General features: G+C 44.3%; 1 protein-coding gene across 7 annotated transcripts in view; it reads right to left on the reverse strand.

The window, feature by feature from the left end:
• ANKRD11 (ankyrin repeat domain containing 11) overlaps positions 1 to 25,629 on the reverse strand; it is a 236,433-nt gene that overhangs the window by 160,439 nt on the left and 50,365 nt on the right. For 3 of the 7 annotated variants that reach the window (XM_077133294.1, XM_077133293.1, XM_077133292.1), the window contains exon 1: positions 5,531 to 11,428. The exons of the other annotated variants lie outside the window; for them this stretch is intronic. In XM_077133294.1, coding sequence (XP_076989409.1) covers positions 5,531 to 5,763 — 233 coding nt within the window. In that variant the 5' untranslated portion in view covers positions 5,764 to 11,428. Of the gene's footprint in view, positions 1 to 5,530; positions 11,429 to 25,629 lie in introns of those variants that run through there. 7 annotated transcript variants of the gene reach the window in all.

Genomic DNA, 25,629 nt, shown 5'->3' on the forward strand with positions numbered 1-25,629 from the left:
GAAAAAAGAAAAAACAAATTTGGAGGACTCAGTTCACGATTTTTTTTTTAACTTTTTTTTGTATAACATATATACAAAGCAAAGAAATAAAAAAGCAATCGTTTTCAAAACGCTTTTCAACAAGTAGTTACAGGACAGATCCCAGAGTTTGTCATGGGCTACCATACCATCATCTCAGATTTTTCCTTCTAGCTGCTCCAGAATATAGGAGGTGAGAAGGCTTAAAATATTTTATCATCACAATCGACTTTTCTTTTTTTTTTGTAAAAAACAACATATATACAAAAAAGCTATAAATTTCAAAGCACAGCACCACAATTAGTTGTAGAACATATTTCAGAGTTTGACATGGGTTACAATTCCACAATTTTAGGTTTTTACTTCTAGCTGTTCTAAAATACTGGAGACTAGAAGAGATAGAAATTTAACGATTCAGCGTTCATATTTATCTGTTAAATCCTATCTTCTCTGTATAACTCCACCATCACCTTTGATCTTTCCATCCCTCTCTTTAGGGGTGTTTGGCCTATGGCCATTCTAAATTTTTGATATTGGAAGGGTATGTCATTAATATGGGGTAGGGAGAGGGACCTATCTGATGTTTTGGCGAAGCTGAGCCCTCTAGGTTTCAGAACTTATCTAGACCAGGGACCCATCTGGAAGTTGTAGGTTTCTAGAAAGTTACTCTAGTGCCTGGAACCCTTGTGGCAGCTTATAAATTGCTCCAGGTGTTCTTTAGGATTTGCTGGAATGGTACTGGCTGGGAGTTGGCAGGTTATGATAGGTAGCAAGGTCCACCTGAAACTTGTATAAGAGTCACCTCCAGAGTAACCTCGCGACTCTATTTGAATTCTCTCTGCCACTGATACTTAAATAATAACACTTCTTTTCCCCTTTTTGGTCAGGATGGCATTGTTGTTCCCACGGTGCCAGGGCTGGATTCATCCCTAGGAGTCCTCTCCCACGTGGCCAGGGAGACTTTTACCCCTTGATGTCATGTCCCACGTAGGGGGAGAGGGGGATGATTTCACTTGCAGAGTTGGACTTAGAGTGAGGCCACATTTGAGCAACAAAAGAGGTCCTCAATCATTTCCTCCTATCTGCCCATGAAAAAAAAAAAGAGGTCCTCCAGAAGTAAATCTCAGGCGTGCCTATAGGTAGTCTAAGCTTCTCCACCACCTAAGTAAACTTCACAAGAATGCTTCACAGGATCGAGGACATGGCCTACTGATTTGGGTGTCCCTGAAGTTTGACTCAGTATCAGGGGATTCCCCAATGGTAAGGTTTAATAGTTCCACATTCTTTCTCCCCACCCCTCAAGGGAGTTTGCCAATATTTTTTGATTATCTGCTTAATATACTCTAGGATGTATCTAAACATTACAATAATCTATACAGGATTAAAGAACCTCTTTCTTACTCTGAGCTCCCGGTATTTCAATTGATCAGCTCATGATTTTAAAACTTGCTACTGTCCCCCCCTCCCCTCCAGCCTGGTGCAGCCCACCCTGTCACTGGCATCCTGTGCCGAGGAACAGCAACCGCTAAGGGACACTGACCCTTCCCCATCCTTCTGGTCCGAGAGACACATTCCCCCCGCAGAGTGAAGGGCTGGGGGAGGGGCTAATGAAGTCGGATCCACCCTGGGAGGGGCAAGTGGCAGTTCCTGCCCAGGACAGCTGATTATGGAAGCTTCCCACGAGAGCAACTCTTCAGACACGTTCAGCAGTTCAGGGAGCTCGTATCTCTCATAGTACTAACAGAAAATTTCTGAAATATCCATCTTCTGAAGATATGGGGGCCGAAAAGGAGATGGAGAAAACACTGGAGTCTCTGCTGCCACGTCTATGTCTGCGCCAAGTCCCCAGCTATGAGACAAGCACCCAAAGCACCCTGCACTGCCCCAGACGGAGCCTCACAGCTGGCTGTTCAGGCACAGGTGGAATCCAGGGACTTCACCTATGAACCACGGCAGATCCAGGCAGTCCTCAGCAAGGAGCGGCAGCAGCTCTCCAGTCCACACAGGCCTTGATGGACAGCAAACCCATGTGCCCAGCAGTCAGGAGGCTGCAGAGACCACACCAGGAGGCGCGCAGACACAGGCAGTCCCCTCCCCACCCACCGCTGCGGAAGCAATGCCGCCTGCAGACCGCACCTCCCAGACAATTCACCCAGATCGAAGAGGGAAACGAGGTTAACAAGAAACAGTTTGCCACTTATATTTAGAGGGGCTGCTCAAGAGCATCGCAGAGAAAGGAGACTATGGGAAATGCCTGGAAAATAAAAATAAAACTTTGATAGAAGAGTTAAAAACATTAAAGGATCTTTATACCCATAAAAATAATTGAGTTTTAGGAAAGAAATATTTTTGTGGACTTGCCTAAAAGTGAGCTGGATGTCTATTTTTTTTATGGCATTTTATAAATTAAAAAAGTAAAGAATGAAGCTTTTGTTCAGGCTTTTGCAACTCAGAGATAAATACCTCATGCAAGAGATGTGGTGACAGACGATAAAGTGGGAAATGACCTTGACACAACTAGAAGCATGAAAAATTAAACATACCGAAAAACAGGAAGTGACATTTCAACAATGTGCATTTTCTAAATAACAGTAGTTGTCAATAATTCAAAAATGGCAAATAAAATGAAAATTTGGTGAAACGACTTTGTTTAATATATCAGTTTACCCTATAGGATCGCATTTCTGTTTCCTGAAATTTCCTCTTCTTCAATTGTGTATGTACACATGTATATGTATTTGTATTTCTGCCAAAAGATTCTAAATAACAAAGGAAAAACATACATAACTAGATATATAAAGATACAGTGTATCTTCATATATTATAAAATTTATATTATACCCCTTCGGAGAGTGGTGAGAAAGGGGAGAAATTCAACTTCCCCAAGTTGAATTCTTGATATTCTCACAAGCAGTGTGGACAACCAAAGCTATAGGCAGAACCCCAAGTCTTGGGGTTTGTTCATATGAAACTTAACCCCACAAAGGATAGGTCAAGTCTACTTAAAATTTAAGCCTAAGAGTCGCCCCCAAGAGAGCATCTTTTGTTGCTTAGATGTGGCCTCTCTCTCCAGCCAACACAACGAGCAGTCTCACCACCCTACCCCTCTCTACGTGGGACATGACTCCCAGGGGTGTGGACCTTCCTGGCAACGTGGGACAGATATCTTGGAATGAGCAGAGACTTAGCATCAAGGGATTGAGAAAAAACCTAGAATGAGCTGAAATTTAGCATCAAGGGATTGAGAAAACCTTCTCGACTAAAAGGGGGAAGAGTAAAATGAGACAAAGTGTCAATGGCTGAGAGATTCCAATCAGAGTTGAGAGGGTATCCTGGAGGTTATTCTTCTGCATCAAGTTATCACCTTGTTATTCAAGATGTAATGGAGAGGCTGGAGGGAACTGCCTGAAAATGCAGAGCTGTGTTCCAGCAGGCATGTTTCTTGATGATGATTGTATAATGATACAGCTGTCACAATGTGACTGTGTGACTGTGAAAACCTTGTGTCTGATGCTCCTTTTGTCAACAAAGGAGTAGAACACATGGAATAAAAATAAATAATAGGAGGAACAAATGCTAAAATAAATTTAGTTTGAAATGCTAGTGATCAATGAAAGCGAGGGGTAAGGGGTATGGTAGGTATAATCTTTTTTTTTCTTTCCTGTGTTCGTTTTCTTTCTTTTTCTATTGTCTTTTTATTTCTTCTCCTGAATTAATGCAAATGTTCTAAGAAATGATGAATATGCAACTAAGTGATGATATTGTGAATTACTGATTATGCATGTTGTTTTATTTTTTAATTAATAAATTTTAAAAAGATTTTAAAAATTTATATTATATATACTTGTTCTATTAACATGTCTTTTCAATGGGATTTTAAACTTGTTTATTGGATTTAAAAGGGCTTTTGAGGATTGAAGTAATTATTTTTGAAGGTTTGTCCTAAAAAGGCACTTGTCCTAAAAAGGACATGAAAGGAATTCCATGTGGTGACTTCGTAACTAACATTTTTTCAGAATGGAAGAAAAGTACTTAAAAGTGTGACACTTAACAACACTTGCCACTTTTAAATCGTTTGTTTTTGCCTACTCTGGGAAGAGTAATTTTCTACAAATATATAAATTGTGTTTTGAGCATATGTTCTACAACCAGTTCAATGTATATGATTTATTTTGTTCTGCTTCAATAGCATGGAATGTTTACAAACCCTTAAAATGGTATTTGAGGATGTTTTTTAACCCTCTGCAGATGCTTACCAAAGTTTTTCCAAGAGGATTTTATAATCAATCTAATGTAGGGTTATCAAATTTCTAAATAGTGAGTTATTAGGGCAACTTTATGTTAGAGAGTATTTTGTAATGCAGCAAATAATACCTTTATAAGAAAAGTGCCTGCCAATATATTTTTATCATTAATCTTTATAATTTCTAAGATTCGGTTTTTAATGATTTTAAATGTCTATATATTTTGTTTAGTAAAAAAATACATATTTCGCATCTCAACGTATCATTTTTATACTATGGAAAGTAAAATTTTCAGATTAGCTAGTATTAGCTTGTGAGTTTTGTATTCAGTCTGCAGCTCAACCCCAGTATTTAAATTCTGCATTCCAATCTGTATACATTTTGAAACTGTACTGCAAGACAGTTGTGTTGTCCTTGTGCAATCATGTATCATACTGTCTTCTCTGAATTAAAGGACATTTGATTCAAAAAAAAAAACCTCATACAAGGTGCACCGGTGGTTCAAGGGTAGATTGCTCGCCTTTCATGCAGGAGACCTGGGTTCGATTCCCAGACCATACACCCAAAAAACAAACAAACAAAAAAACCTCATACAAAGCCAGAGTGACTGAGGCCACAGTTCTGGCAGGAGAACATGTGGAGGCATTGGGTGGGGGACAGGCGGGCTCGGCAGTCTCGGCTCCCTCCGATGCAATCCTGGCCTTCTGCCTAGCTGCAGCCCCGCGTCCCCAGGCCGCTGACCCAGACCCCACTCGCCAATATGACCCCATGAGAGCCCCTACGCAGTCATCTTCACACTCATGGCCTCGAAGCCAGGTCCTGCCCTCACCGTGCCCAGAGAGCATTTTAAGTTCTTAAATGGCAAAGCTCTCCCCAACCCAAAATATTTACATCACATTGGCAATTAAAGCCACATAATTTATGCCTCAAAAATCAAGGCAAATTCTTCTCTCCATGGAGACCAGGAATATAAGCGACACTTGTCAGTCACCCCTCTCAGCAGGCTTCCCTTACACCAGTATCCATTTCTCCTGCAAATTACACATGTCCATTTGCTGGGTCCTCTCCTCCACCAGCCCCGCACCTTGAGCTTTCTGGACAATGCCACATCCAGCTCTCTGGCTCTCCCTGGGCCATCTTACCCACACCTGTGGTTTTCACAACTGTTGCTGAATTCCAAGTACAGGTCCTCAGCTGAGAGCTCCCCACTGAGAGCTGGATGCAAAGGTCAACTGTTAGCAGAGACACAAAGCAGCACAGGACCCCACCTCTCTTCGCATCCACATGGCTCCCAAGGCCATCGTTTCTCTGCACTCTCTGCCTTAGCTGGGGCTCTGTGAACAACCCTCCAAGCCAGAAACACGGACCTATCAAAAACCAGTTTACAAGTTGTCAATCCCAACTTCCTTTTCCAACAGTGCTGTTTCTTAACTGTCCCAACTGCCACCGTGCTTCTGCCTAATCCAGCAGAGCCTCCATATTTCTTGGTCAACATTATCATGACTTAATTACCTTCTCCAGCCACACACCACCCCATTCATGCACTACACAGCTTAGACGTGGACTTCCAAACCCGATTCAGCTCTTACTGAAGACACTTCATTGCTGCCAGTAGGACACACTGGACTGCCAAGGAATATGTCTGTGATTCTTAAACTTTTAACCCCAACCCACAATGAGAGAATGTTTTCCAAAAAGCTGCAGCCCACAAATACATGCAAATTCACACCTGGAAGGTGTCACAAAACCAATCTCACCCTCACAGTGTATGACAGGCTCCAGCATTTCCCGCTGTGGGCTAGGCCTGGGTTGTTGCTTGTGTCCCACCAGGGAGAAGGCACAGCCCCCTCCTGTGAGAGCCCCTTGTGCCCAGGGCCATGGCTGAGGTGCCACTGGGCTATCTCCTCCACCTCCTCACACTCCACACTTCAGCAATTTCGGTCTTTTTCTCACTTCTTAAAAGCACTGTGTTTTCTTTCATTCTTGGAATACCCCTTTTCAACTTTGCTCACCTGGGGAAACTCCTACTTCCTTTAAAACCACACTCCAGTCTTTATGCCCCTCCTTAAAATTCCCAATATTTTTCCAATTTTCTTGGGTAGACATGTACTAATTTTACAACTACAAACACATCCAAACTCCAACATTACCATCATGCTCAGGAACCTCCCCTCAGAATCGCACTGGTCATCCTGCTTCACATTGTTTTGGTCACCTGCACTCACCATGCGCAACTCAGCCCCTGGCGCTAAGTGGTCCATGGCCCCCACTCTAAGGGAGCAGAGTGGACGAGCGCTGCTGGTGCTGCTGCTGCTGCAGGGCCCCTTTCACAGCTGGTGCTGCTGCTACTGCAGGGCCCCTCTCACAGAAGTACCTTCCTCATAAATCTCTGCCCTTAGCCCAGGACACCTGGCTCTTGTGATCCATTCTGCTGACAACCATTACGGAAGCAGGCTGAAGAGTCACCTCAAGTCAAGGTACTTTACACACTTTCCACAGCGGCCGCACCTGCTTGGCCTCCTGCCCTCCCAGGTAAGAGGCCTGGGCGTCTGGCAGAGCACAACAGCATTTCCTCAGAGATCTTGGGTCCTGGCCCACCTACAAATTCTTACATTTTGGTAAATAAAGTGTGTCCATTTTCTGAACCTCTTCCTGGTAGCACAGGATAAACCTCTAACCCTACGTCAAGTTGCACACTGCTTTCCCCTCTACCCTACACCCACACAGTGTCCTAAGCACCTGACTACAAAAGAGGAAGAAAGTATCACCCTCCCAGCTCTAGAAGACCTCTGCTTTCCCAGTGAAGAGCCTGCAGGAGCTGACGGTAAGAGCCACCTGCCCTACCTGGGGCATGACAGCTATCTCCTGTGATCCAAAGTCTGCTCTGGGCAACAAACTCAAACCCTTATTCACTCAAAGACAGGCAAAATCAGGCACACGATCAAACCACATACACGAAACCTTGGGATTCACATCAGATAATCCTTTCGTTCTATTAATCTCATGTTTGATAAGGATCCAGTGACTAAAATAAACCAGACGGAGGAACGCTACGAGCCCGGCACTGGCGAGCATGCCTATGCGTGCCATGGATCACTGAGCCAGCCTGGCAGGGGCAGCTCTGCCCACAGAGCAGGCGGGGCTTGCCATGTCTTCGCAAACAAACATGCTTTTTCCAAAGCCGTCATCGGTTCAGGAACAAAGCATATTTTTCTACTTTGAAGTAAAGACGCTGGCCATGCTTGTCACCTCTAAATTACCTCAAACTTCCAGAAGGACGAGCAATGCCCACTTGGTGTCCTGTGCTGCCAGCAAAGGGACACTGCCCACCAGAGCAACCCCCTCCAGCCCAGCATGAGACCCATTAAGCAAATATGTGGAGCCCCCATTTTGGAAAGCAGGGTCCAATTTCTATCAGAGCATAATAATCCAGACTGAAGAGCATAAAGGTGAACTGAGGTGTACACTATGATGGAACACTGTGTGGCTGCAGGAAGGAATGAAGTTGTAAGGGATACAACAACATGAATGAGTCTTGAGGACATTGTGTTGAGTGAAATAAGCCAGAAACAAAACGTTATACAGTCTCACTAATATGAACTAATTATAATGAGCAAACTCTGAGAGTTAAATTAGAAAGCATAATTTCCTAATATAACTTATGTGGACAGCTTAATTGAATACCATAACACATAAACCTTGAATAGGGCATGAGATTTCGTAGGTTTGTCCAGCATGATGCCCCAATAAATCCTAGAGTGAACTGAACGGTGAATAAAAAAATATTTGCAAGGTCCCCTTGAGGGAATGGTGAGAAAGGGGGAAAATGCAACTTCCCAAGTGGAGAATTCTTGATATTCTCACAAGCAGTGGAGACAACCAAAGCAATAGGCTGAGTCCCCAATCCCGGGGTTTGTTTATATGAAACTTAACCCCACAAAGGACAAGCTAAGTCTACTCAAAATTATGCCCAAGAGTCACCCCCAAGAGAACCTCTTCTGTTGCTCAGATGTGGCCTCTCTCTCTCAAACACCACAACAAGCAAACTCACCACCCTCCCCCTGTCTACGTGGGACATAACTTCCAGGGGTGTGGGACCTTCCTGGCAAAGTGAGACAGAAATCCTAGAATGAGCTAGGACTCAACATCAAGGGATTGTGAAAACCTCCTTGACCAAAGGGGGAAAGAGTGAAATGAGACAAAATAAAGTGTCAATGGCTGAGAGATTCCAGAGTTATATCACCTTTTTTAGTTAAGGTGTAATGGGGAAGCTGGAGGGAACTGCCTGAAAATGTAGAGCTGTGTTCCAGTAGCCATGTTTCTTGAAGATGATTGTATAATGTATAGCTTTCGCAATGTGACTGTGTGATTGTGAAAACCTTGTGTCTGATGCTCCTTTTATCTACCTTATCGACAGACAAGTAAAACATATGGAATAAAAATAAATAATAGGGGGAACAAATGTTAAAATAAATATAGTAGATTGAAATGCTAGTGATCAAAGAAAGGGAGAGGTAAGGGGTATGGTATGCATGAATTTTTTTTCTGTTTTCTTTTGATTTCTTTTTCTGAATTGATGCAAATGTTTTAAGAAATGGTCATGATGATGAATATGAAAAATAAATTTGAGAACAAAGGTTATCAGGAGATATAAAAAGGGCTGAGATTGGGCAATCAATGCTTAAGGAGTACAGAATGTTTAAAAAGTTTGATTGTAAATGTTCAGAAATGGATAGCGCAACATGGGTGACGGCAGCACGATATCTGTACGTGTAATTAACAAAGCAGAGCATTAGTATGTGTTATCCGACAAAGCAGAGGATTCTTTGGCCAAATATGCTCAAAGGACCAATTCCTGAGACACTGGGGTTTCAAAGAGAGAAAAAGTTTATTACTAGGCACGTAGCAGGAGAGCAGTGGGCCTATCGGCCAAAAACTCTGTCTCCCCGAACCGCAGTGATTCTGATACTTTTACAGAATTAAATGGGCAGGTTTTACGATAATGAGCACTGATGTGAGTAGAGGTGATCTGATTCCTGAGCATGGGCAGACCGATGGCACGCTTAGTCACAGAGGGCACGTAAGGACACGGCGGCCTTCATACGATGATGGGCGTGACTCTTCCTTTCGTAACGAGGTGCAGGTGACCTATAGGCTAAAGTCTAAGCTACTGCGCGCGTCGGGGGGGCCCATTTTGGTCTGAGATCCAGTCTCGGTTATCAAGGTAACTTTGGACTTGGGGTGGGTTAGCTCTGGGCTGACCCAAGACTCTTTATTAATAAACATGAGAGGCCGTCTTTAGTGATTACGAGACTCTAAAGTTGAAACACTGGTAACTGGGTACAAAGGAAGGTTAGTCACAGGTTTTTACAGTCACAGGGGCACAAAATAAAGGCTCTATAATCATTCATCAGAGGTCAAGGCAGTTGGATTACAATTTAGAGATTTCAGATATTTCCCTCTGCCTGATCCAATACAGCAGGAAGCAAAAAGGAACATCTTTGTAATGACTCAGTGATGGGCATCATCCCTTCAATCCTGAGTTCTTGGTACATATGGTTGAAAGAGGAAGGTTAGGGTTGTATGTCACCAAAAGGAAAGCTAGAGGATAAAAACCGGGACAGTATAATTTAGCAAAACCTAGAGTGGACAATGATGGTGGTTAATTGTACAAGTAAGTTCCTCCATGAAACTCAAACAAATGTACGTCACTATTAAAAGGTATTAATAATACGGCAGTATCTAGGGAAAAAATACAATTAATGCAAACTAAGGTCTATTGTTAATAGTAACAATGTAATATTATTTCATTAATTGTAGCAAAAGCACTATACCAAAATTAAATTTCAATAATATGAGAACATAACAGGTATGGGACTTTTTTTTCCAGAAGAAATGAGAATGAGAATGTTCTCATACTGACAGTGGTGGGGAATACACAACTACGGGATTACACCAAGAGCCACTGACTGTACACTTAGGATGGACTGTATGGTATGTGAATAAAAGGGTTATTAAAAAAAAAAAAGAATGGGGGGACAAAGGGTATGGGATATTTTGGATTTTTGTTTTATTATTATTATTTTATTTGTTTTCTTAGAGGAATGAAAATGCTCTAAACTTGATCATGGTGATGAATGCATGATGTAATGATACTGTGAGCCACTGATCCTATACTTTGGATGAACTATACGGTGTGTGAATATATCTCACAATGGAATTAAACTGCATTTTTAAAAAAAAAACATGGTAGCCCAATTTCTCTTCTGGTAGATAAGGCTTCGATAGGAGAAATTCAAATAGAAAAGACACTCTGCTTCTAATAAGCAAGCGTCATACAGGAACTCAATTAATGGCCACTGCCCAAGGATGACAAGGCATCGAAACAGGATGGTCACTTGGAAAGAACAAAATCAAAGCAGGGTGAAAGGGAGAGCAACGCAGACACTGGCTCATATGAGCCTGTTCTTTCATGCTGACTTCTTTCAGATCGAAAATAGAAAATAAATTTCAGTGATGACAATTCAGCACAGTATACTCTCCAAACCAAAAAACTTTTACACTTCTGCTTTAATAAAACTACCATAATTATCTTAAATAATTATGTTAAGAGAGAATTAGTAACCTAAGCAATTGTCAGTTGAGAAATGGTACTTTTTTAAAAAATCACATTTTGTTCCTAGATTTATCTACTTGCTTATTTTACCTGGATAAAATTTTGAATTTAATACACATGCATCAATCACATCTCTAAAAAAAGATGAGGAAGTGCAAAGATGTTTCGCATAAGCCAAGCATGGCCGTGGCTGTCATCAGCACATCTTGGCCCCAATCTTCTAAAACTGACAGCTGCGTGCAAAAAAGGAGAAAAACAACTGACATCTACGCATATCTAATGGGATGTTATTAAATGGGATGGATGCCAGAAAAAGACTAAGGTTCCCTGCTGTGAGGCCCGCAATTGAAAAACAGAGAACAAATCTTCCTTGCCTCTACACTGATGAAGGTGAGAAGTGATATTCATTTATTAATAGGGGTGCAAACACTTCATCCCATGAATCAAGGATGACACATATCTCATGACAGAATAAACAGAAAAGCCACACAAAGTCTCCAAACAGTACTGGGAGGACCGTGGCTCCGCCCCTCTTCTGTGCGTAGGCCGAGCTGCCCCTGCTCCAGCTCCAGCCCCCGCCCGCCTTCCCTCCTCCTTCTCTGAAGAGCAGGGGGGGGGGGGGGAGGGGGGGCAGCTGCGCGCCCTCAGGAGTGGAACCCGCCCTGCCCCGCGGCCAGCTAGGCGGCCTGGGCAAGGTCCAACAGCCTCTGCAGGCTAACTTGTCTCATCTGTAGAAATAGGTTACTGGATACAAAATGCACAGACAAAAGTCAGCTGCTTTTTCTAGATACCAGCATCAAACAGAATACACAATTTAGACAGGTGGCAGTGCACGAACACAGACCAGCTGACCAGTGGAAGCACAGAGGGCACGGGCAGTCCCAGGCAGGGCCACCATCAGAGAGCACCAAGGAAAGCAGCCACTGATGAAATGGTGCTGGGACAGCTAGGCATCACATGGAAAGAAGGGTGTACAGTCTGTTCCTTTTCTCACACTGTACAGAGAATTCAGCTCAGTACAGAAAAAAGACTTACACGTAAAAGGCAAAACTACAACATTTTCAGAAGGCACAGGAAGCTAGCTTTATGGCCTTGGAATAGGGAAGTCTTTCTTAAATGGGACATAACTGGATCACGATCACAGTCTGGGGAACACTGTCCTAGAGAATCCACCATAAGCCCTTCCAAATGAAAAGGCTCAACCCACAGTTACTGAAGATAACTGCCTTTTGCATTATCTGGAAGGTAAACTGCACAATAACAAATTATCTCAATATATGCAAAATGCAAGTACATACATATTAATAACAAGTCTTATCTTTCCCTACAGATGATACTAAAGGTCTCAATAAGTACCAGTTTTCTTGGTAAACACGAGTTTTTTTAAAAAGATGTGCAATGTTTAGGTAAAAATAGTGCTATGTATGAGTCATGAGCACAAGCATATGATCTCTGGAGACCTAAAAAAGTAAAGGCAAGCAACACTGAGCTAATAATTTTATTTCTAAGAAGATAAATCAAGGACACCCTTTTAGTGGTAAGAACTACACTAAAGGAAAACAAGCATCAAAGCTCTCCAACTAAGACTGATTCAGGGAAGTAGAAGAGCAATGCAATTCTTAAGATGAGGTTGGTTAAAATGTTAGCGTCTCAGGACCCAAGAGCTCAGCCAACCCAACCACCAGTGGAAAGCTTTCTCTCGGCCTCCACATAGCACCAGGGGTGAGATGAGCAGGGTTCTCAAACCTTAGACCACGTAAACTGTTCAGGAATTGCCACGTTCCATTCCAACACACCCTCCATGGAACCAGTTTTAAGCTAAACTCTAGTAAGAAGCCACAGCTCAGCTGGGGCCTCGGCAGACGGCTCCAGAAGGAAGCACCCATCTCCACGAGGCACTCCGACAGTGTATGTGCTCGTGTTGTTTGGGGTCGGGGCCACAGCCCACCATCTTAACTCTGTGACCCGCGACTTCCCTTCCAGGACCTGGGCAAAGGGTAAGGGATGCAAAGAGAGTCACAGCACTCGAGGACAGAGGTCTAAAACCAAAAACTGCCCTCCCTCCCATCTCCAGTTATTTCCCTCACACTGCTTTCCCTCCCTATTTTTACAGTCTACTCTTCAAGAAGGCAATGGGATAATTCATACACATACATCTTTTCCTCAGAAAAAAAGTCTATGTACTGTTATTAAACAATGAGTATCTTACAAATATAAAATTCTAAAGTTCCCATCGGGGAGTGGGGTACATGGTAACAGTAGAACTGGGAAAAACCACCAAACAGTATCAAGTACCAACTGGTTCAGCCCAAATAGCCAAATGGGAGTGTGAACCATGCGGAGGGGACAAGAATGTGGGAAACGTGGTCAGGGGGTCCTCCCAGGCCCTCCCAGAGTCTCTGCTCATATCGCACCAACAACAGGCAGGCCTGTGCTGTGGAGCCACCGTGCACACGTCTGAGTCCATGTGGGGCTGTGCATATGCTAAAGCAAATAGGAAGAGGAGTTTAGGTTTTTTTAAAATAAAGTTTCCCAAACTATTTCTACTACTCATGTGGTAAAAACCTCTGGAGCAAACTCTGCAAGTGAAATCACTGTCCTTCTCCCTACGTGGGACATGACATCCAGGGGCGAAAGTCTCCCTGGCAGCGTGGGAGAGGACTCCCAGGGATGAATCCAGACCTGGCACCAAGGGATCAACAATTCCATCCTGACCAAAAGGGTGAAAAGAAGTGTAATTAATAAGGTATCAGTGGCTGAGAGAGTTCAAATAGAGTCGAGAGGCTACTCTGGAGGCTGCTCTTACACAAGCTTCAGGTAGACCTTGCTACCTATCATAACCTGCTAACCCTCAACCAGGACCATTCCAGCCAATCCTAAAGAACATCTGGTGCAATTTATAAGATTCCACAAGGGTTCCAGGCACTAGAGTAACTCTCCAGAAACTTACAACCTCCAGAAGGGTCCCTGGTCCAGATAAGTCCCGAAACCTAGAGGGCCCAGCCTCTCCAGAACATCAGATAGTTCCTCCTCCCTACCCCACATTAGTGAAAGAACCTTCCAATATCAAAAATTTAGAATGGCCATAGGCCAAACACCCCTAAAGAGAGGGATGGAAAGATCAAAGGTGATGGTAGAGTTATACAGAGAAGATAGGATTTAACAAATAAATATGAATGCTGAATCGTTAAACTTCAATCTCTTCTAGTCTCCAGTATTTTAGAACAGCTAGAAGTAAAAACCTAAAATTGTGGAATTGTAACCCATGTCAAACTCTGAAATATGTTCTACAACTAATTGCGGTGTTGTGCTTTGAAATTTATAGGTTTTTGTATATATGTTACTGTTCACAAAAAAAGAAGGAAAAAAGTTGATTGTGATGATAAAAAAATATTTTAAGCCCTCTAGCCTCCTATACTCTGGGGCAGCTGGAAGGAAAAATCTGAGAGGATCACATGGTCACCCATGACAAACTCTGGGATCTGTCCTGTAACTACATGTTGAAGAGTGCTTTGAAAAATACTGCTTTTTTATTTCTCGCTTTGTATATAAGTTATACTATACAATAAAAATTGTTAAAAAAAAAAAAAACTCGAGCAAAGTTCTAAAATATTAAGAAGAATGTTCACTCTGGAGAGGCTAAAGAAATTCTCAAAACACTTAACACAGACTTTCTAAAAGCATAATTTTACAAATCCAATGTCAGAATATATTCATTCTGCTACCCAGAAACAAATGCAAGGCCATAAAAAACTCAATTTTTCAAAAAACAATTAATTCAAAGACATACAAACCTGATGGTAAAGCTTCAGCCTACCTCACAGGATTGAACGGTGGCCCATGGGGAAACCACCCCACACGGTAATGACACAATGGCCCGGGCGCCAACCAATTACAGGCACTCACGGAGGAACTGCTTTTCCCCATATTTCCTCTGCAAAATGCTTTCTTGAAATGGTCCAAGAGCCTCATCTGACATCATTTATTGGCAGATTTCTAAATAATCTATCTAGTTTCAGCAACTCCAAATTAAACCCAGAAATCCTTGATGGAGTAAAACAAGACCATCCATTCAAAGAAGCTGCAACCACAACCCTAAGAAACACTGTTCAACAAACCCCATGCAGGACCCCATCCGGGGAGCCGCAGCAGGAGGGCCAGAAAGAAATGGGCAGAGGACAGGAGGGGGGGCACAGCAGGACCCCCTCCTTCCAGAAGAAATGGGCAGAGGACAGGAGGGGGGGCACAGCAGGACCCCCTCCTTCCAGAAGGAAAGGTCCGGGTGCTGGCACACTGGGAGGAAAGCCAAGGAGTCTCCAAGTTTCCCACTGAGGACCTAATTTAACATTCTATACTATCCTCTAATGCTTTCACAGAACTCAAAAAGAAAAAGTAATGGAATAGATAACGTTTTAGGAACTAAATTGCAGAAAACCACCCGTTATTAACAGAAGTCTTAGCTTTCTAAACATTTTCCATGAACCTTTTTGTTCAAATCTGAACCCGAGTAAAGAAGTCTACAAATTTCCTCTATAGTAACAGCTTCTCCAAACGCACCAGGCCATACTGTTTTTTCTGTCTGTCTGCTCCCTTCCTCCAATCTTTTTTAGGCCAAACGGTGCTCTATTTTGTCAAGCTGGTTGATGCCATGCAGGAGTGGTTTTGCACTTCTAAACGCATCTCCTACACAAGGACCACAAAGGGCAGGCTGCATCCGGCCTGCCCCTCCCCTTACACGCCAGGGTGGGTCCGTGACCCTGCAGCCCCAGCTATGAGCTCAGCCCTGGTAAGGCTACGTCAGAGACCTCCTGGAACCCTCACAGGGTAGCCCGGGAAGACCAGAGTGAGGTGAGTGAGCGCCCCGCAAGCACCCTCAGACATAGCCCTTCAGGAAGGGCCTCACCCAAGGCCTCGCTCACAGCCAATGCACCCCCAAGGCACTCCCAGGCCCCCTCACTTTCCTGAAGGTTGGGGACAGCTTTCCAAGGGAAGACCAACCCTTGACCTGCTCAATGCCGGTGGTCTCCCACTGCCCCTTGGAGAAAGCTTCTGTTTCAGGTTTGTTTTTTTTTTTCTTGCATGGGCAGGCACCAGGAATTGAACCCAGGTCTCTGGGAATGGCAGGCAAGAACTCCCTGCTTCAGGTTTTAAACCCCAGGGCACCACAGGCTGACCTCTCCTTCCACACACACTCCTGCACCTCTTTTTCCGGCAGACTTCTCAGTCTAGCCGCTTACTAGCAAACCCCTAAGTTCCCTTGTCATTCTATCACATACCCCCTGCATGTCACTGAACCATCAGCTTCCAGATGTCAACCCACAGGTCTGAGCCGCTGAAGAAGCATCAGCAAGAGATGCGCTGTCACATCCACAAATTCGGGGCTCTCCTGCCCACCACAAGACCCTTTTCATGCTCGGCAGCCCCCCGAAAAGGCCCTGTGCACACCCCCTGGCCTCTGTTTCTTTCTGCTCCAACATCAGGGGTCTTTCTGCCTGAATCTCATCCTTCCCATCTCCAGGGACAGCCTCAGGGGGTATTTCTGTCAGGCTCTACTTTCTCGGCTTGCACTCCAGACAAGCTTTGTGCTTTTAAAACACCCTACGAGCAGCACAGGCTCCCGTGATTGTGCATGGCACCGAGGGTGAGAAGCCAGCAGCCCTGCACCCCGACCTCCCCACGCAAGGCACTCCTGGGGCCTCTGCCGAGAATGAAGGCCCCTTTCCTCCCTCCGGCCAACACCTGGCCCACCCCTCACCCTCCTGATGGCACCCAGGAGCTGAGGTGGCCACTCCCACCTCAGGCCAACAATGGGTTTAAGTCACTTCTGTGGTGTTTCCCCTGTTACCTGCCAGTTTTCATCTATCCCAACGCGTCATCAATTGCACCAAGAAAAAGCAGCTACCAATTCCACGGTGTAGTGACATCACGACAGTGTGTGATCACCTGAGCCTTGAACGCCCCTGTCCCAGGAAAGCTGCCACTTCCTCTCACCTTCAGGGGCAGGTCCAGGGCGCAAAGGGACCCCATGAGTTACAGGTGGACCCCCACCTCACATCATTCACAAATATGGGTGCGAAGCAGATCGACGGCCTCAACATAAGCCAGAATCATAAAACTCTTAGAAGAAAATGTGGGGCGATGCCCTCAGGACTGTGTGGCAGGTAGCAGATTCCTAGCGACAGCACCAAACGCACAAGCAGCAAAGGTGCTCTGGACTTCATCAAAGTTGAAAACTGTTGCTCATCAAATAACATTTTCAAGGAAGTGAAAAGACAATCCACAGAAAGGGAGAAAATGTTAGCAAAATCATAAACCTTCAACAGAAATAATACAATTTAACAACAAAAAAACCCCAATATTAAAATGGGCAAAGCCCTTGAGTAGACATTTCTCTGAAAACGATATACAAACAGGAGCGAGCATGTGAAAAGATGCCCATCATGAGTGTCAGGGAAACAGTCAAAACCACGCTGAGACTCCACTTTACAACCACTAGGATAACAGTTATCTGTAAAATAAGGAAGAAAAGAAAAAGAACAGAGTGTTGGCAAGGAGACAGGAAGCCTCGTGCACTGTTGCTGGGACTGTGAAAGGCACACCCAGGGAGCAGCTGTGGAAAGAGCGGAGGGTTCCTCACGCAGGTAAATACGGTTTGCTGACCACCACTCAGAACCGTGTCATTCACAGGGACCAAAAGGTGGACACACCCCAAGTGTGCATCAACAGATGAATGGGCAAAGAAAATGTGGTGGTCCACACAACGGAACACTACTCAGCCACAAAAAGAATTTGCTGCTTAGACACACTACAGCATGGAAGGGCCTTGGAGACATCCTGCTAAGGGATAAGGCACTCCAACAGGCACAACTATTGTACGATTCCTCGTAAGTGAACACCCAGAACAAGCCAATTCAGAGGCAGAATGCAGATTACAGATTAGCAGGGTATGGGGCTGGAGGGTGGAGTTATGGTTCAATGAACACAGATCTCCCACTGGAGGATCTGAAAAAGTTTTGGAAAAGGGTGGTGTGAACTGTGATGGGTTTCACCGGGCTGCATGCATGTAAGTGGTTGAAATGGGAAACGTGGTGTTTCATATACATTATCACAATGAAAAACGTAGATGCAGCAGAGCTTCTTTCACTAACCAGCATCACCCTTCCTTAGGTTTCACCCACCACCAGCTGCTGCTCTGCAAGAAGCACCCAATGCAGGGGCTCGGGGGTCCCTGGTAGGGACACACCCCATGGCTCCCACCTGCACCTGCTCACAGGAGAACTTTCTGTCTCAACACCAAACCTCAGTGTAATCTCTCTGAAACACCCCAACAGCTATCACACTTAGCACCTCTTGGTGCCAACAATGAATCTAACTCTACTGAACTGAGGAGGTCTGAACAGCCCTGCAGTAAACTGCAACTATGTTACAACTGCAGAGACCCAAAGGCAGGACCGGAAGAAGCAAACTGCACAGAAACCTCATCTGCTCCTGCCAGGCGCAGCCACTTGTGTCTCACTTCCTTACAGCCCCCGACCAGACACAGTAGGCATTCAGTAATGTCCAGATCTGGGAAACCCTCCAAGAGCATTTAGGCAAGTGGCTCTCACTTTTCTGACCACAACCCACAGTCAGCAACACAACTGACACCAGGGCCACTTACAGACCACATCCAAGCAGAACAAAATTTTACAGAAACATTAACTACATGCAATGCGCCAGCATTTTTTTACTCCATTCCTTTAAATTAAAGAAGGCTGGCAAGGTACACCATGCCATACCCCCCTGTTCAATCCAAATGTTCAGCTCCTAACGTCACGTGTTCGTGTTCAAGTTTTATATTCCTAAATTTTGCCATAACCATGCACTCATTACCTAGTATTTTCTTTAAACAGAATAACTTTCTCTACTTCTATAAATGAAAATAAGTTATTTTACAATGGCACTATGATAAATGGGAAACATTGTCACTTTCCACTCAGAAGCTTCATCCTAAAACGCGCCCTCTGCCCGAGGGTCAAACCTCTTTCTTCAGACTCTACTCCAAGGCAACTCTTCCGCAGGCCCTCCCAGCCCACCACGCCCTCCCCATCACAGAGCTCACAGCACAGTCCAGACCCCTGGGCAGCCATGCGTGCTTGGCATTCTCTTGTGCTTTACCTTGTGCTAGGACTGGAGTGGCCAATCCATGCAATTCGCCCCACACGCGGCGTGAATCTACCCACCCCAGCCCCACCAGCCAGCACACACCACCTAGAGTGCCAGCACAGCCCTGTCAGCCCAGGTCCTCCCGCCTATCTGCCTGTGGGGGGATGGCAGGGCAGGCCGTGCCCAGGGTCTAGAATTGGGCTTTTGCTCTGGGTGACCCAGCACCCATCTTCTTCCCTGACCACACTGCAGGCCCGAGACGGAAGGGAAGCCTCGGCCACACTGGCCCTGCACACCCACGGGCCACGTGTTTACTGAGAGGCAGAAGGGGTGTGCTCCCAAAGACGACTCAAAAAGGACAGTCTATTTAAGACCTTGACTACCAACTACCATATACAGTTCAATGATAAAAGCAAATGTCTCCTTTACAGTATGAGTTAGAAGTCCAGGTCAAATGCACAGTAATGGTAAGAAAATATTTCCAATCAGGATTCATATTGTGGAGTCCAAAACACATCCAAACATTACACAGGCAAACTACTAAAGCATCTGAACACGAATCTCTATTTTCTTAAAAAAAAAAAAAAAAAATTAGCCTAACTACATACTACAGAATCCCTCAAACAAAAAGCTGAAATTTACAAATGTAAGCCTTACAGATAACACCAATACAAAAATATCTTCCAAATACTCAAGCATGCCTTATTTAAGAGCAAGAGTTTAGGGGCAGGGAGGTTCACTGGTGGAATGCTCGCCTTTCATGCAGGAGACGGGGTTCCATTCCTGGACAAGGCACCCCCACCCCCACCAAAAAAAAAAGCAAGAGTTTACACCCATTCAGTGAATGTAACACTTAAAAGAGAAGCTACACTTGTCAGGAGGATTTTAAAAGTAAAAGGCTAAGCTATGCTGGTCTTCCACTGACCCTGCTGGAGACCCTGGGGGGCGAGACTGTCCAGTCAGACATTCTGGGGCTGGTTCTGAAGCCCTGCCCTGCCTCAGGCCTGCTCCGGGGAGCAGCAGCAGAGCCCGGCACCCCAGATGCAGCGTGCCATCCTTGCACCACTCACCTGCGCACCGCGCGGTGTCACTGAGCTCTTGCCAGTATCCTAAGCTACTTCCTTTCATTCTCTGCTACTTCAACACAGCAAATGAAAGAGAAAATTCAAAAGCAGACACACACGAACAGAAAGAATGCAGGGTCAAAGGGGTGGTGTCAACAAAAAGCTCTTCCAGCAGTAACTTACCAACACACGTGTGCGCCCACCCCTTCTGCAGCCTTTGGTGCGCAGGCAAAGGGGGCGAGGGCAGTGGGTCCCGGAATGGCCGGGACCCGTAAAAACTCCGGGCTGGCCTTGTCCTGAACTGAAGCCAAGAACACGGACGGATGCGAAGGCCAGGCAAGGGTGTGCTCCTTCTGTCACGGACAGCAAGAGGGAGTCACACCCTGTGTGTGACACGGCCTCACGTTTTGATGTGTGAAGTGTGACTTCAGGACAAGGAAGCATGACTGTATCTGTTAAATGTGTGGTGCTTCCCTCCCCACGTCACAGGGTAAGTAAATGGTCGACAACAGAGCAGAGCTATTCTGACTTCACCCGTTTTCCTCTCCACGGTGACAACCAACCCTGGAATGCACCATCGTCTCGGGCACGCAGGAAAAGCCACAGCAGCCTGGCCCAACACCGGGCCAGCCCACCCGACCTCAGTTTCCTTGCTGGCCCAAAAACTCCTGAAACTACCTTATACCAAACAGACACACCGTAAACTGTTTTTGATCATTTTAAATTCAAACACCTAGGGAATTCATTCATATATGTTGCTGTCACATGTCCTCCCGGAAACTCATACTATAAACAATAAGGCACAAGAGACAGGTCTCCTCATTTATCAAAACTTATTTTTTAGTGCCATGAACCACACTTCTGCACTTGTACTATTGATTCTACATATTTAGCCGAAATTCCTGGTCCAATGGTGGAGGGCCCAAAAGTGCACATCTCTAAGAAGCTCTTCGGGGACAGGCAGAAAAGCAGTGATAGACCCAGGGTGACCACTTATGCAACTTTCTACAAAAGCAGGAACCGGTAAGAGCTTGTCAGCTGCATCCCGTTTTCTTCCCAGGGCTCCCTCACATCTTAGGGACAAGCCATCACAAAGAAGAAGTTAAACTATCTGAACCTACCCAGAATAGGATTAAATTCTGTCCCAAAGAAGACACAGAAAATTCCAAAGCATGCCTGAAATCTACAGCACATAATCCACTACCCTGAAACCTGCCTGACACTGGGTTCATGCTGGCCTGAATTTCCTGAAAAAACAGGAAATTTCGGCTCTAGGCCGAGAAGTGGCAGCTTACTTTCTTACATAAGGGCCTCACTTCAATGACACTCAAAAGGGCCTTAGGGCCAAATGCCAGATTAGGGAAAAATAAATCAAGACTGAGCCAGAAAGGGAGCTTCCCAAAAATAAATGGGAATGGGAGTAGACAATCTCATCATCTCACTGGAATCCTTCGCCCACACTCAATCTTAAATGACCTCTTTAGGAACAGCTCAGTAGTGCAAGTCCACCAGAAGCAACCATCAAGGGCTCTCGGACCCAGGGCCTATGTTTCAGAAGCCCTCTGGGGAAGGACTTGGGGGGGGTTCCAGGCCCACCCACTTCCACCTCCAGCACGAGGACCCCCTGGGCAGTGGCAGCTGGGGGGCTGCTGGGGGGTGAGGAGGGACCCAGCAGCAGCCAGGGGGAGATGGCAGGCATGGGAACAGGTACACCAGCTACTCTGTGTAAGCCCCAACCTGAAAAGTCCTTCTGCTCTGAATGGCATCCTCAGATGCCAGCTGAATGCTGAGCAACGCAGGAGGTGGTGAGAAGATGGTCAAAGTATAACAGAAAACAGCTAGAAAACAGTATGTCTCGGCATCACAGCTTTCTACTTCCTAAGAAAAAAAAGGTCTATTACATGCTGATAACCCAACAAGATGTATATTCTAGGAATCCACTGCCATGCGAAAGCTGCATGTGGACACGCACACGCCCTCGCCCTGGAGAAGCCCTGAAGGGTGGGGACACCTCCCCACCCCCACCCAGAGGTGACAGCCACAAGCTGACCCCCTGCCCTTACAACTCGGTGCTGCTTACCACAGCACTTCTAAACTGGAGATAGTGTCATTTCATTTTGCAAAAGAGCAGACAGGTATCCAGAATTTATAAAGAGATTGTTCAACTCAACAACAAAAAGACAGCCAACCCAATTACAAAATGGGAAAAAGACTTGAACAGACACCTCTCAGAAGAGGAAATACGGATAACCAAGAGGCACATGAAGAGATGCTCAATGTCCCTGGCCATTAGAGAAATGCAAATCAAAACCACAATGACATATCACCTCACACCCACCAGAATGGCCATTATCAACAAAACAGAAAATGACAAGTGCTGGAGAGGATGTGGAGAAAGAGGCACACTTATCCACTGTTGGTGGGAATGTCAAATGGTGCAACCACTGTGGAAGGCAGTTTGGCGGTTCCTCAAAAAGCTGAATATAGAATTGCCATATGACCCAGCAATACCATTGCTAGGTATCTACTCAGAGGACTTAAGGGCAAAGACACAAACGGACATTTGCACACCAATGTTTATAGCAGCATTATTTACAATTGCAAAATGTCCATCAACAGACGAGTGGCTAAACAAACTGTGGTATATACATACGATGGAATATTATGCAGCTTTAAGACAGAATAAACTTATGAAGCATGTAATAACATGGATGGACCTAGAGAACATTATGCTGAGTGAGTCTAGCCAAAAACTAAAGGACAAATACTGTATGGTCCCACTGATGTGAACCGACATTAGAGAATAAACTTGGAATATGTCATTGGTAACAGAGACCATCAGGAGTTAGAAATAGGGTAAGATAATGGGTAATTGGACCTGAAGGGATACAGACTGTGCAACAGGACTGGATACAAAAACTCAAAAATGGACAGCAAAATACTACCTAATTGTAATGTAATTATGTTAAAACACTGAATGAAGCTGCATCTAAGCTATAGTTTTTTTGTTTGTTTTTATATATTTTTTGTATTTTTATTTTTTTCTCTATATTATCATTTTATTTCTTTTTCTGTTGTCTTGCTATTTCTTTTTCTAAATTGATGCAAATGTACTAAGAAATGATGATCATACATCTATGTGATGATATTAAGAATTACTGATTGCATATGTAGAATGTAATGATTTCTAAATGTTGTGTTAGTTAATTTTTTTAATTAATAAAAAAAGGAAAAAAAATTATATTAGCTGTAAATAATTTGACAATACTCAGAAGTAATGATGATACACAAATTACTTAATTAAATTGTAATCTCAGCATTTATCAGTTTTTTCATATCATGCACATAAATTTTCCTGAATGATAATCTTCCAATTGACTTTCTCATTTTGCCTATAATTTGTAACAATTTTCTTGAGTTGGGCTTTAAACTTGTACCAAACTTTATATTTTGCAAATAGTTTGAAGAAACCTGGAAATCATATTTCCATGTGCTATTCAATGTATTATAATAAATTCCTTGTTATTTCCTAAAAAAATACAAAATAAAAAAAGAGCAGACAGAAGACAAAACCAGAACTGAGCCAAGCTACTGGAGCGTTCCCGGAGCCGTCACACCCTGCCAAGGAGAGACTGGGCCATCAGAACGGAGCCACACCTAGAGGGTCAGTAAGGAGCTGATTTTTTTTCATTTAAATTTCACTGATCAGTATTTAAAAGATGAAGTTCTATTTTAAACCCTAGTCTCGCTCATTTAATACTTATTGCTGATGGGTGCTTGCTTAGGACCCTAGAAATCCACACCTTTCCCCGTGATGAGCATTCCCAAATCCATTCTAAAACTACTAATGAACAGTCATCCCTAAATTTCTAATTTCTCTCAACTGTCAGAACATTTTAAATTCTAGCTTTTTCTCTCCAGACAGGTACCCATCATACTCAATTCAGTATCAAAGAAGAAACTAAACAGCACACCTTGCACCACACTGTCAAAACGCCTGGGGACAGTGTAAGCCACCATGGGGTTGGAGACAGCCAGTTGGGCCACCACCCACCTGAGCGTGCAGAGCAGAGGGAGCCTGCCTGGGCCGGCAAAGTCACAGCGCTAAGCAACCAACGCTCCCGAGTACACAGCCACCATCCACCTGCCCTTGGCTGTTCCTGGGCTCCCAGGACAGAGCTGAGTAGCTTCAAAGGCCCCAAAGCCCAAAATATTTAGCACTGGGTACTTCCCACAAAACGCCTGCCAATCCCTGGCTCTACGAGTCCAGAGTCACTCGACCAAAGATGGAGGATTTCTGCACAGGCCACCCTGATGCTAGAGCAGGGCACAGTGGCCGCTGTCAAGGGTGGTTTATGGATTCTGATTTCAACAGTTTGTCACCTCTGAAGACAAATCACAGAGTCAGAAAGTAGACGTGTGGTTGCCTGAGACTGAGGGTGGGAACAGAGAGGGACTGAAAGTGGATGGGCAAGATTTTAGTGTGGTGACAAACGTGTTAAAACTGGATTATAATGACGGTTTCACAACTCAGTAAACAGTAAAAAAAAAAAAGAAAGAAAGAAAAAAAACACCAGGTTTACATACGATGGAATGTTATACAGCAATAAGATGAAATGAGGTGCCAGACAACATGGATGAACCTTGAGGACATAATGCTGAGTGAAATAAGTCAGACACGAAAGAACAGATCTTGTACGATTTTGCTATCATGACTCTGGTAAAGTCATCTCAGAGGTCACACTGTAGAATATAGGGGACCTCGAGGTACACAGAAGCCAGAGATGGAGGAAAGGCTACCCAAGGGGGTGGAACCTAAATGTAAGAGAATGGAAAGAACTGATAACTAATTTGTGGAGCTATAAGTGACACTGCCATATTGAATGTAACTATGACTGAAAGGGGATGCATAGTGCCATGCATGAATCCCACTGATTAAATGTACAATTATAAATTCTCGCAGAACCATTTCAAAAGTCTGATATTGGACAAAAAGTCTTTGGGATTTAAGGGGAAAACTAAAAATGCATGCTATGGCCAATAGTTAACAGGAAGACATCAAAGTACCACAGCACTACCAGAAGCAATAACTGAGGCGGGGTAGGGGGTGTGATAAGGGGTGGTTTTGATTTGATATTTGGTGATGCTGTGTTTATCAGTTCTTTGTCATTATGGACCAATGAAAACTGTCTGAAACTGAGAGCACTGCTGATTGTACAAGCAAATGAAGATAATGTAAAACACAGTTTGTCTATTTTGGACATTAATCCATGAACCCCAAGAGATGTAGGGAGTCGGAGGGTACAATGACTGAGCAGCAGAATGCAAATGGTGATAGAGTTATATAATGGACTGTGGTGTGGCTAAGAAAAGGAAGGACATTGTGCTGGTTTGAAAGGAAGTATGCCCCCTGAGAAAAGCCATGTTTTGATATAAATCCCATTTCTTTAAAGGCAGAATAATCCTTATTCAATACTGTATATTTGAAACTGTAATGAGATCATCTCCCTGGTTGATGTGACTTAGTCAAGAATGGTTGTTA

Source organism: Tamandua tetradactyla, chromosome 16 (assembly GCF_023851605.1).
Source record: "Tamandua tetradactyla isolate mTamTet1 chromosome 16, mTamTet1.pri, whole genome shotgun sequence".
NCBI classification, from domain to species: Eukaryota; Metazoa; Chordata; class Mammalia; order Pilosa; family Myrmecophagidae; genus Tamandua; species Tamandua tetradactyla.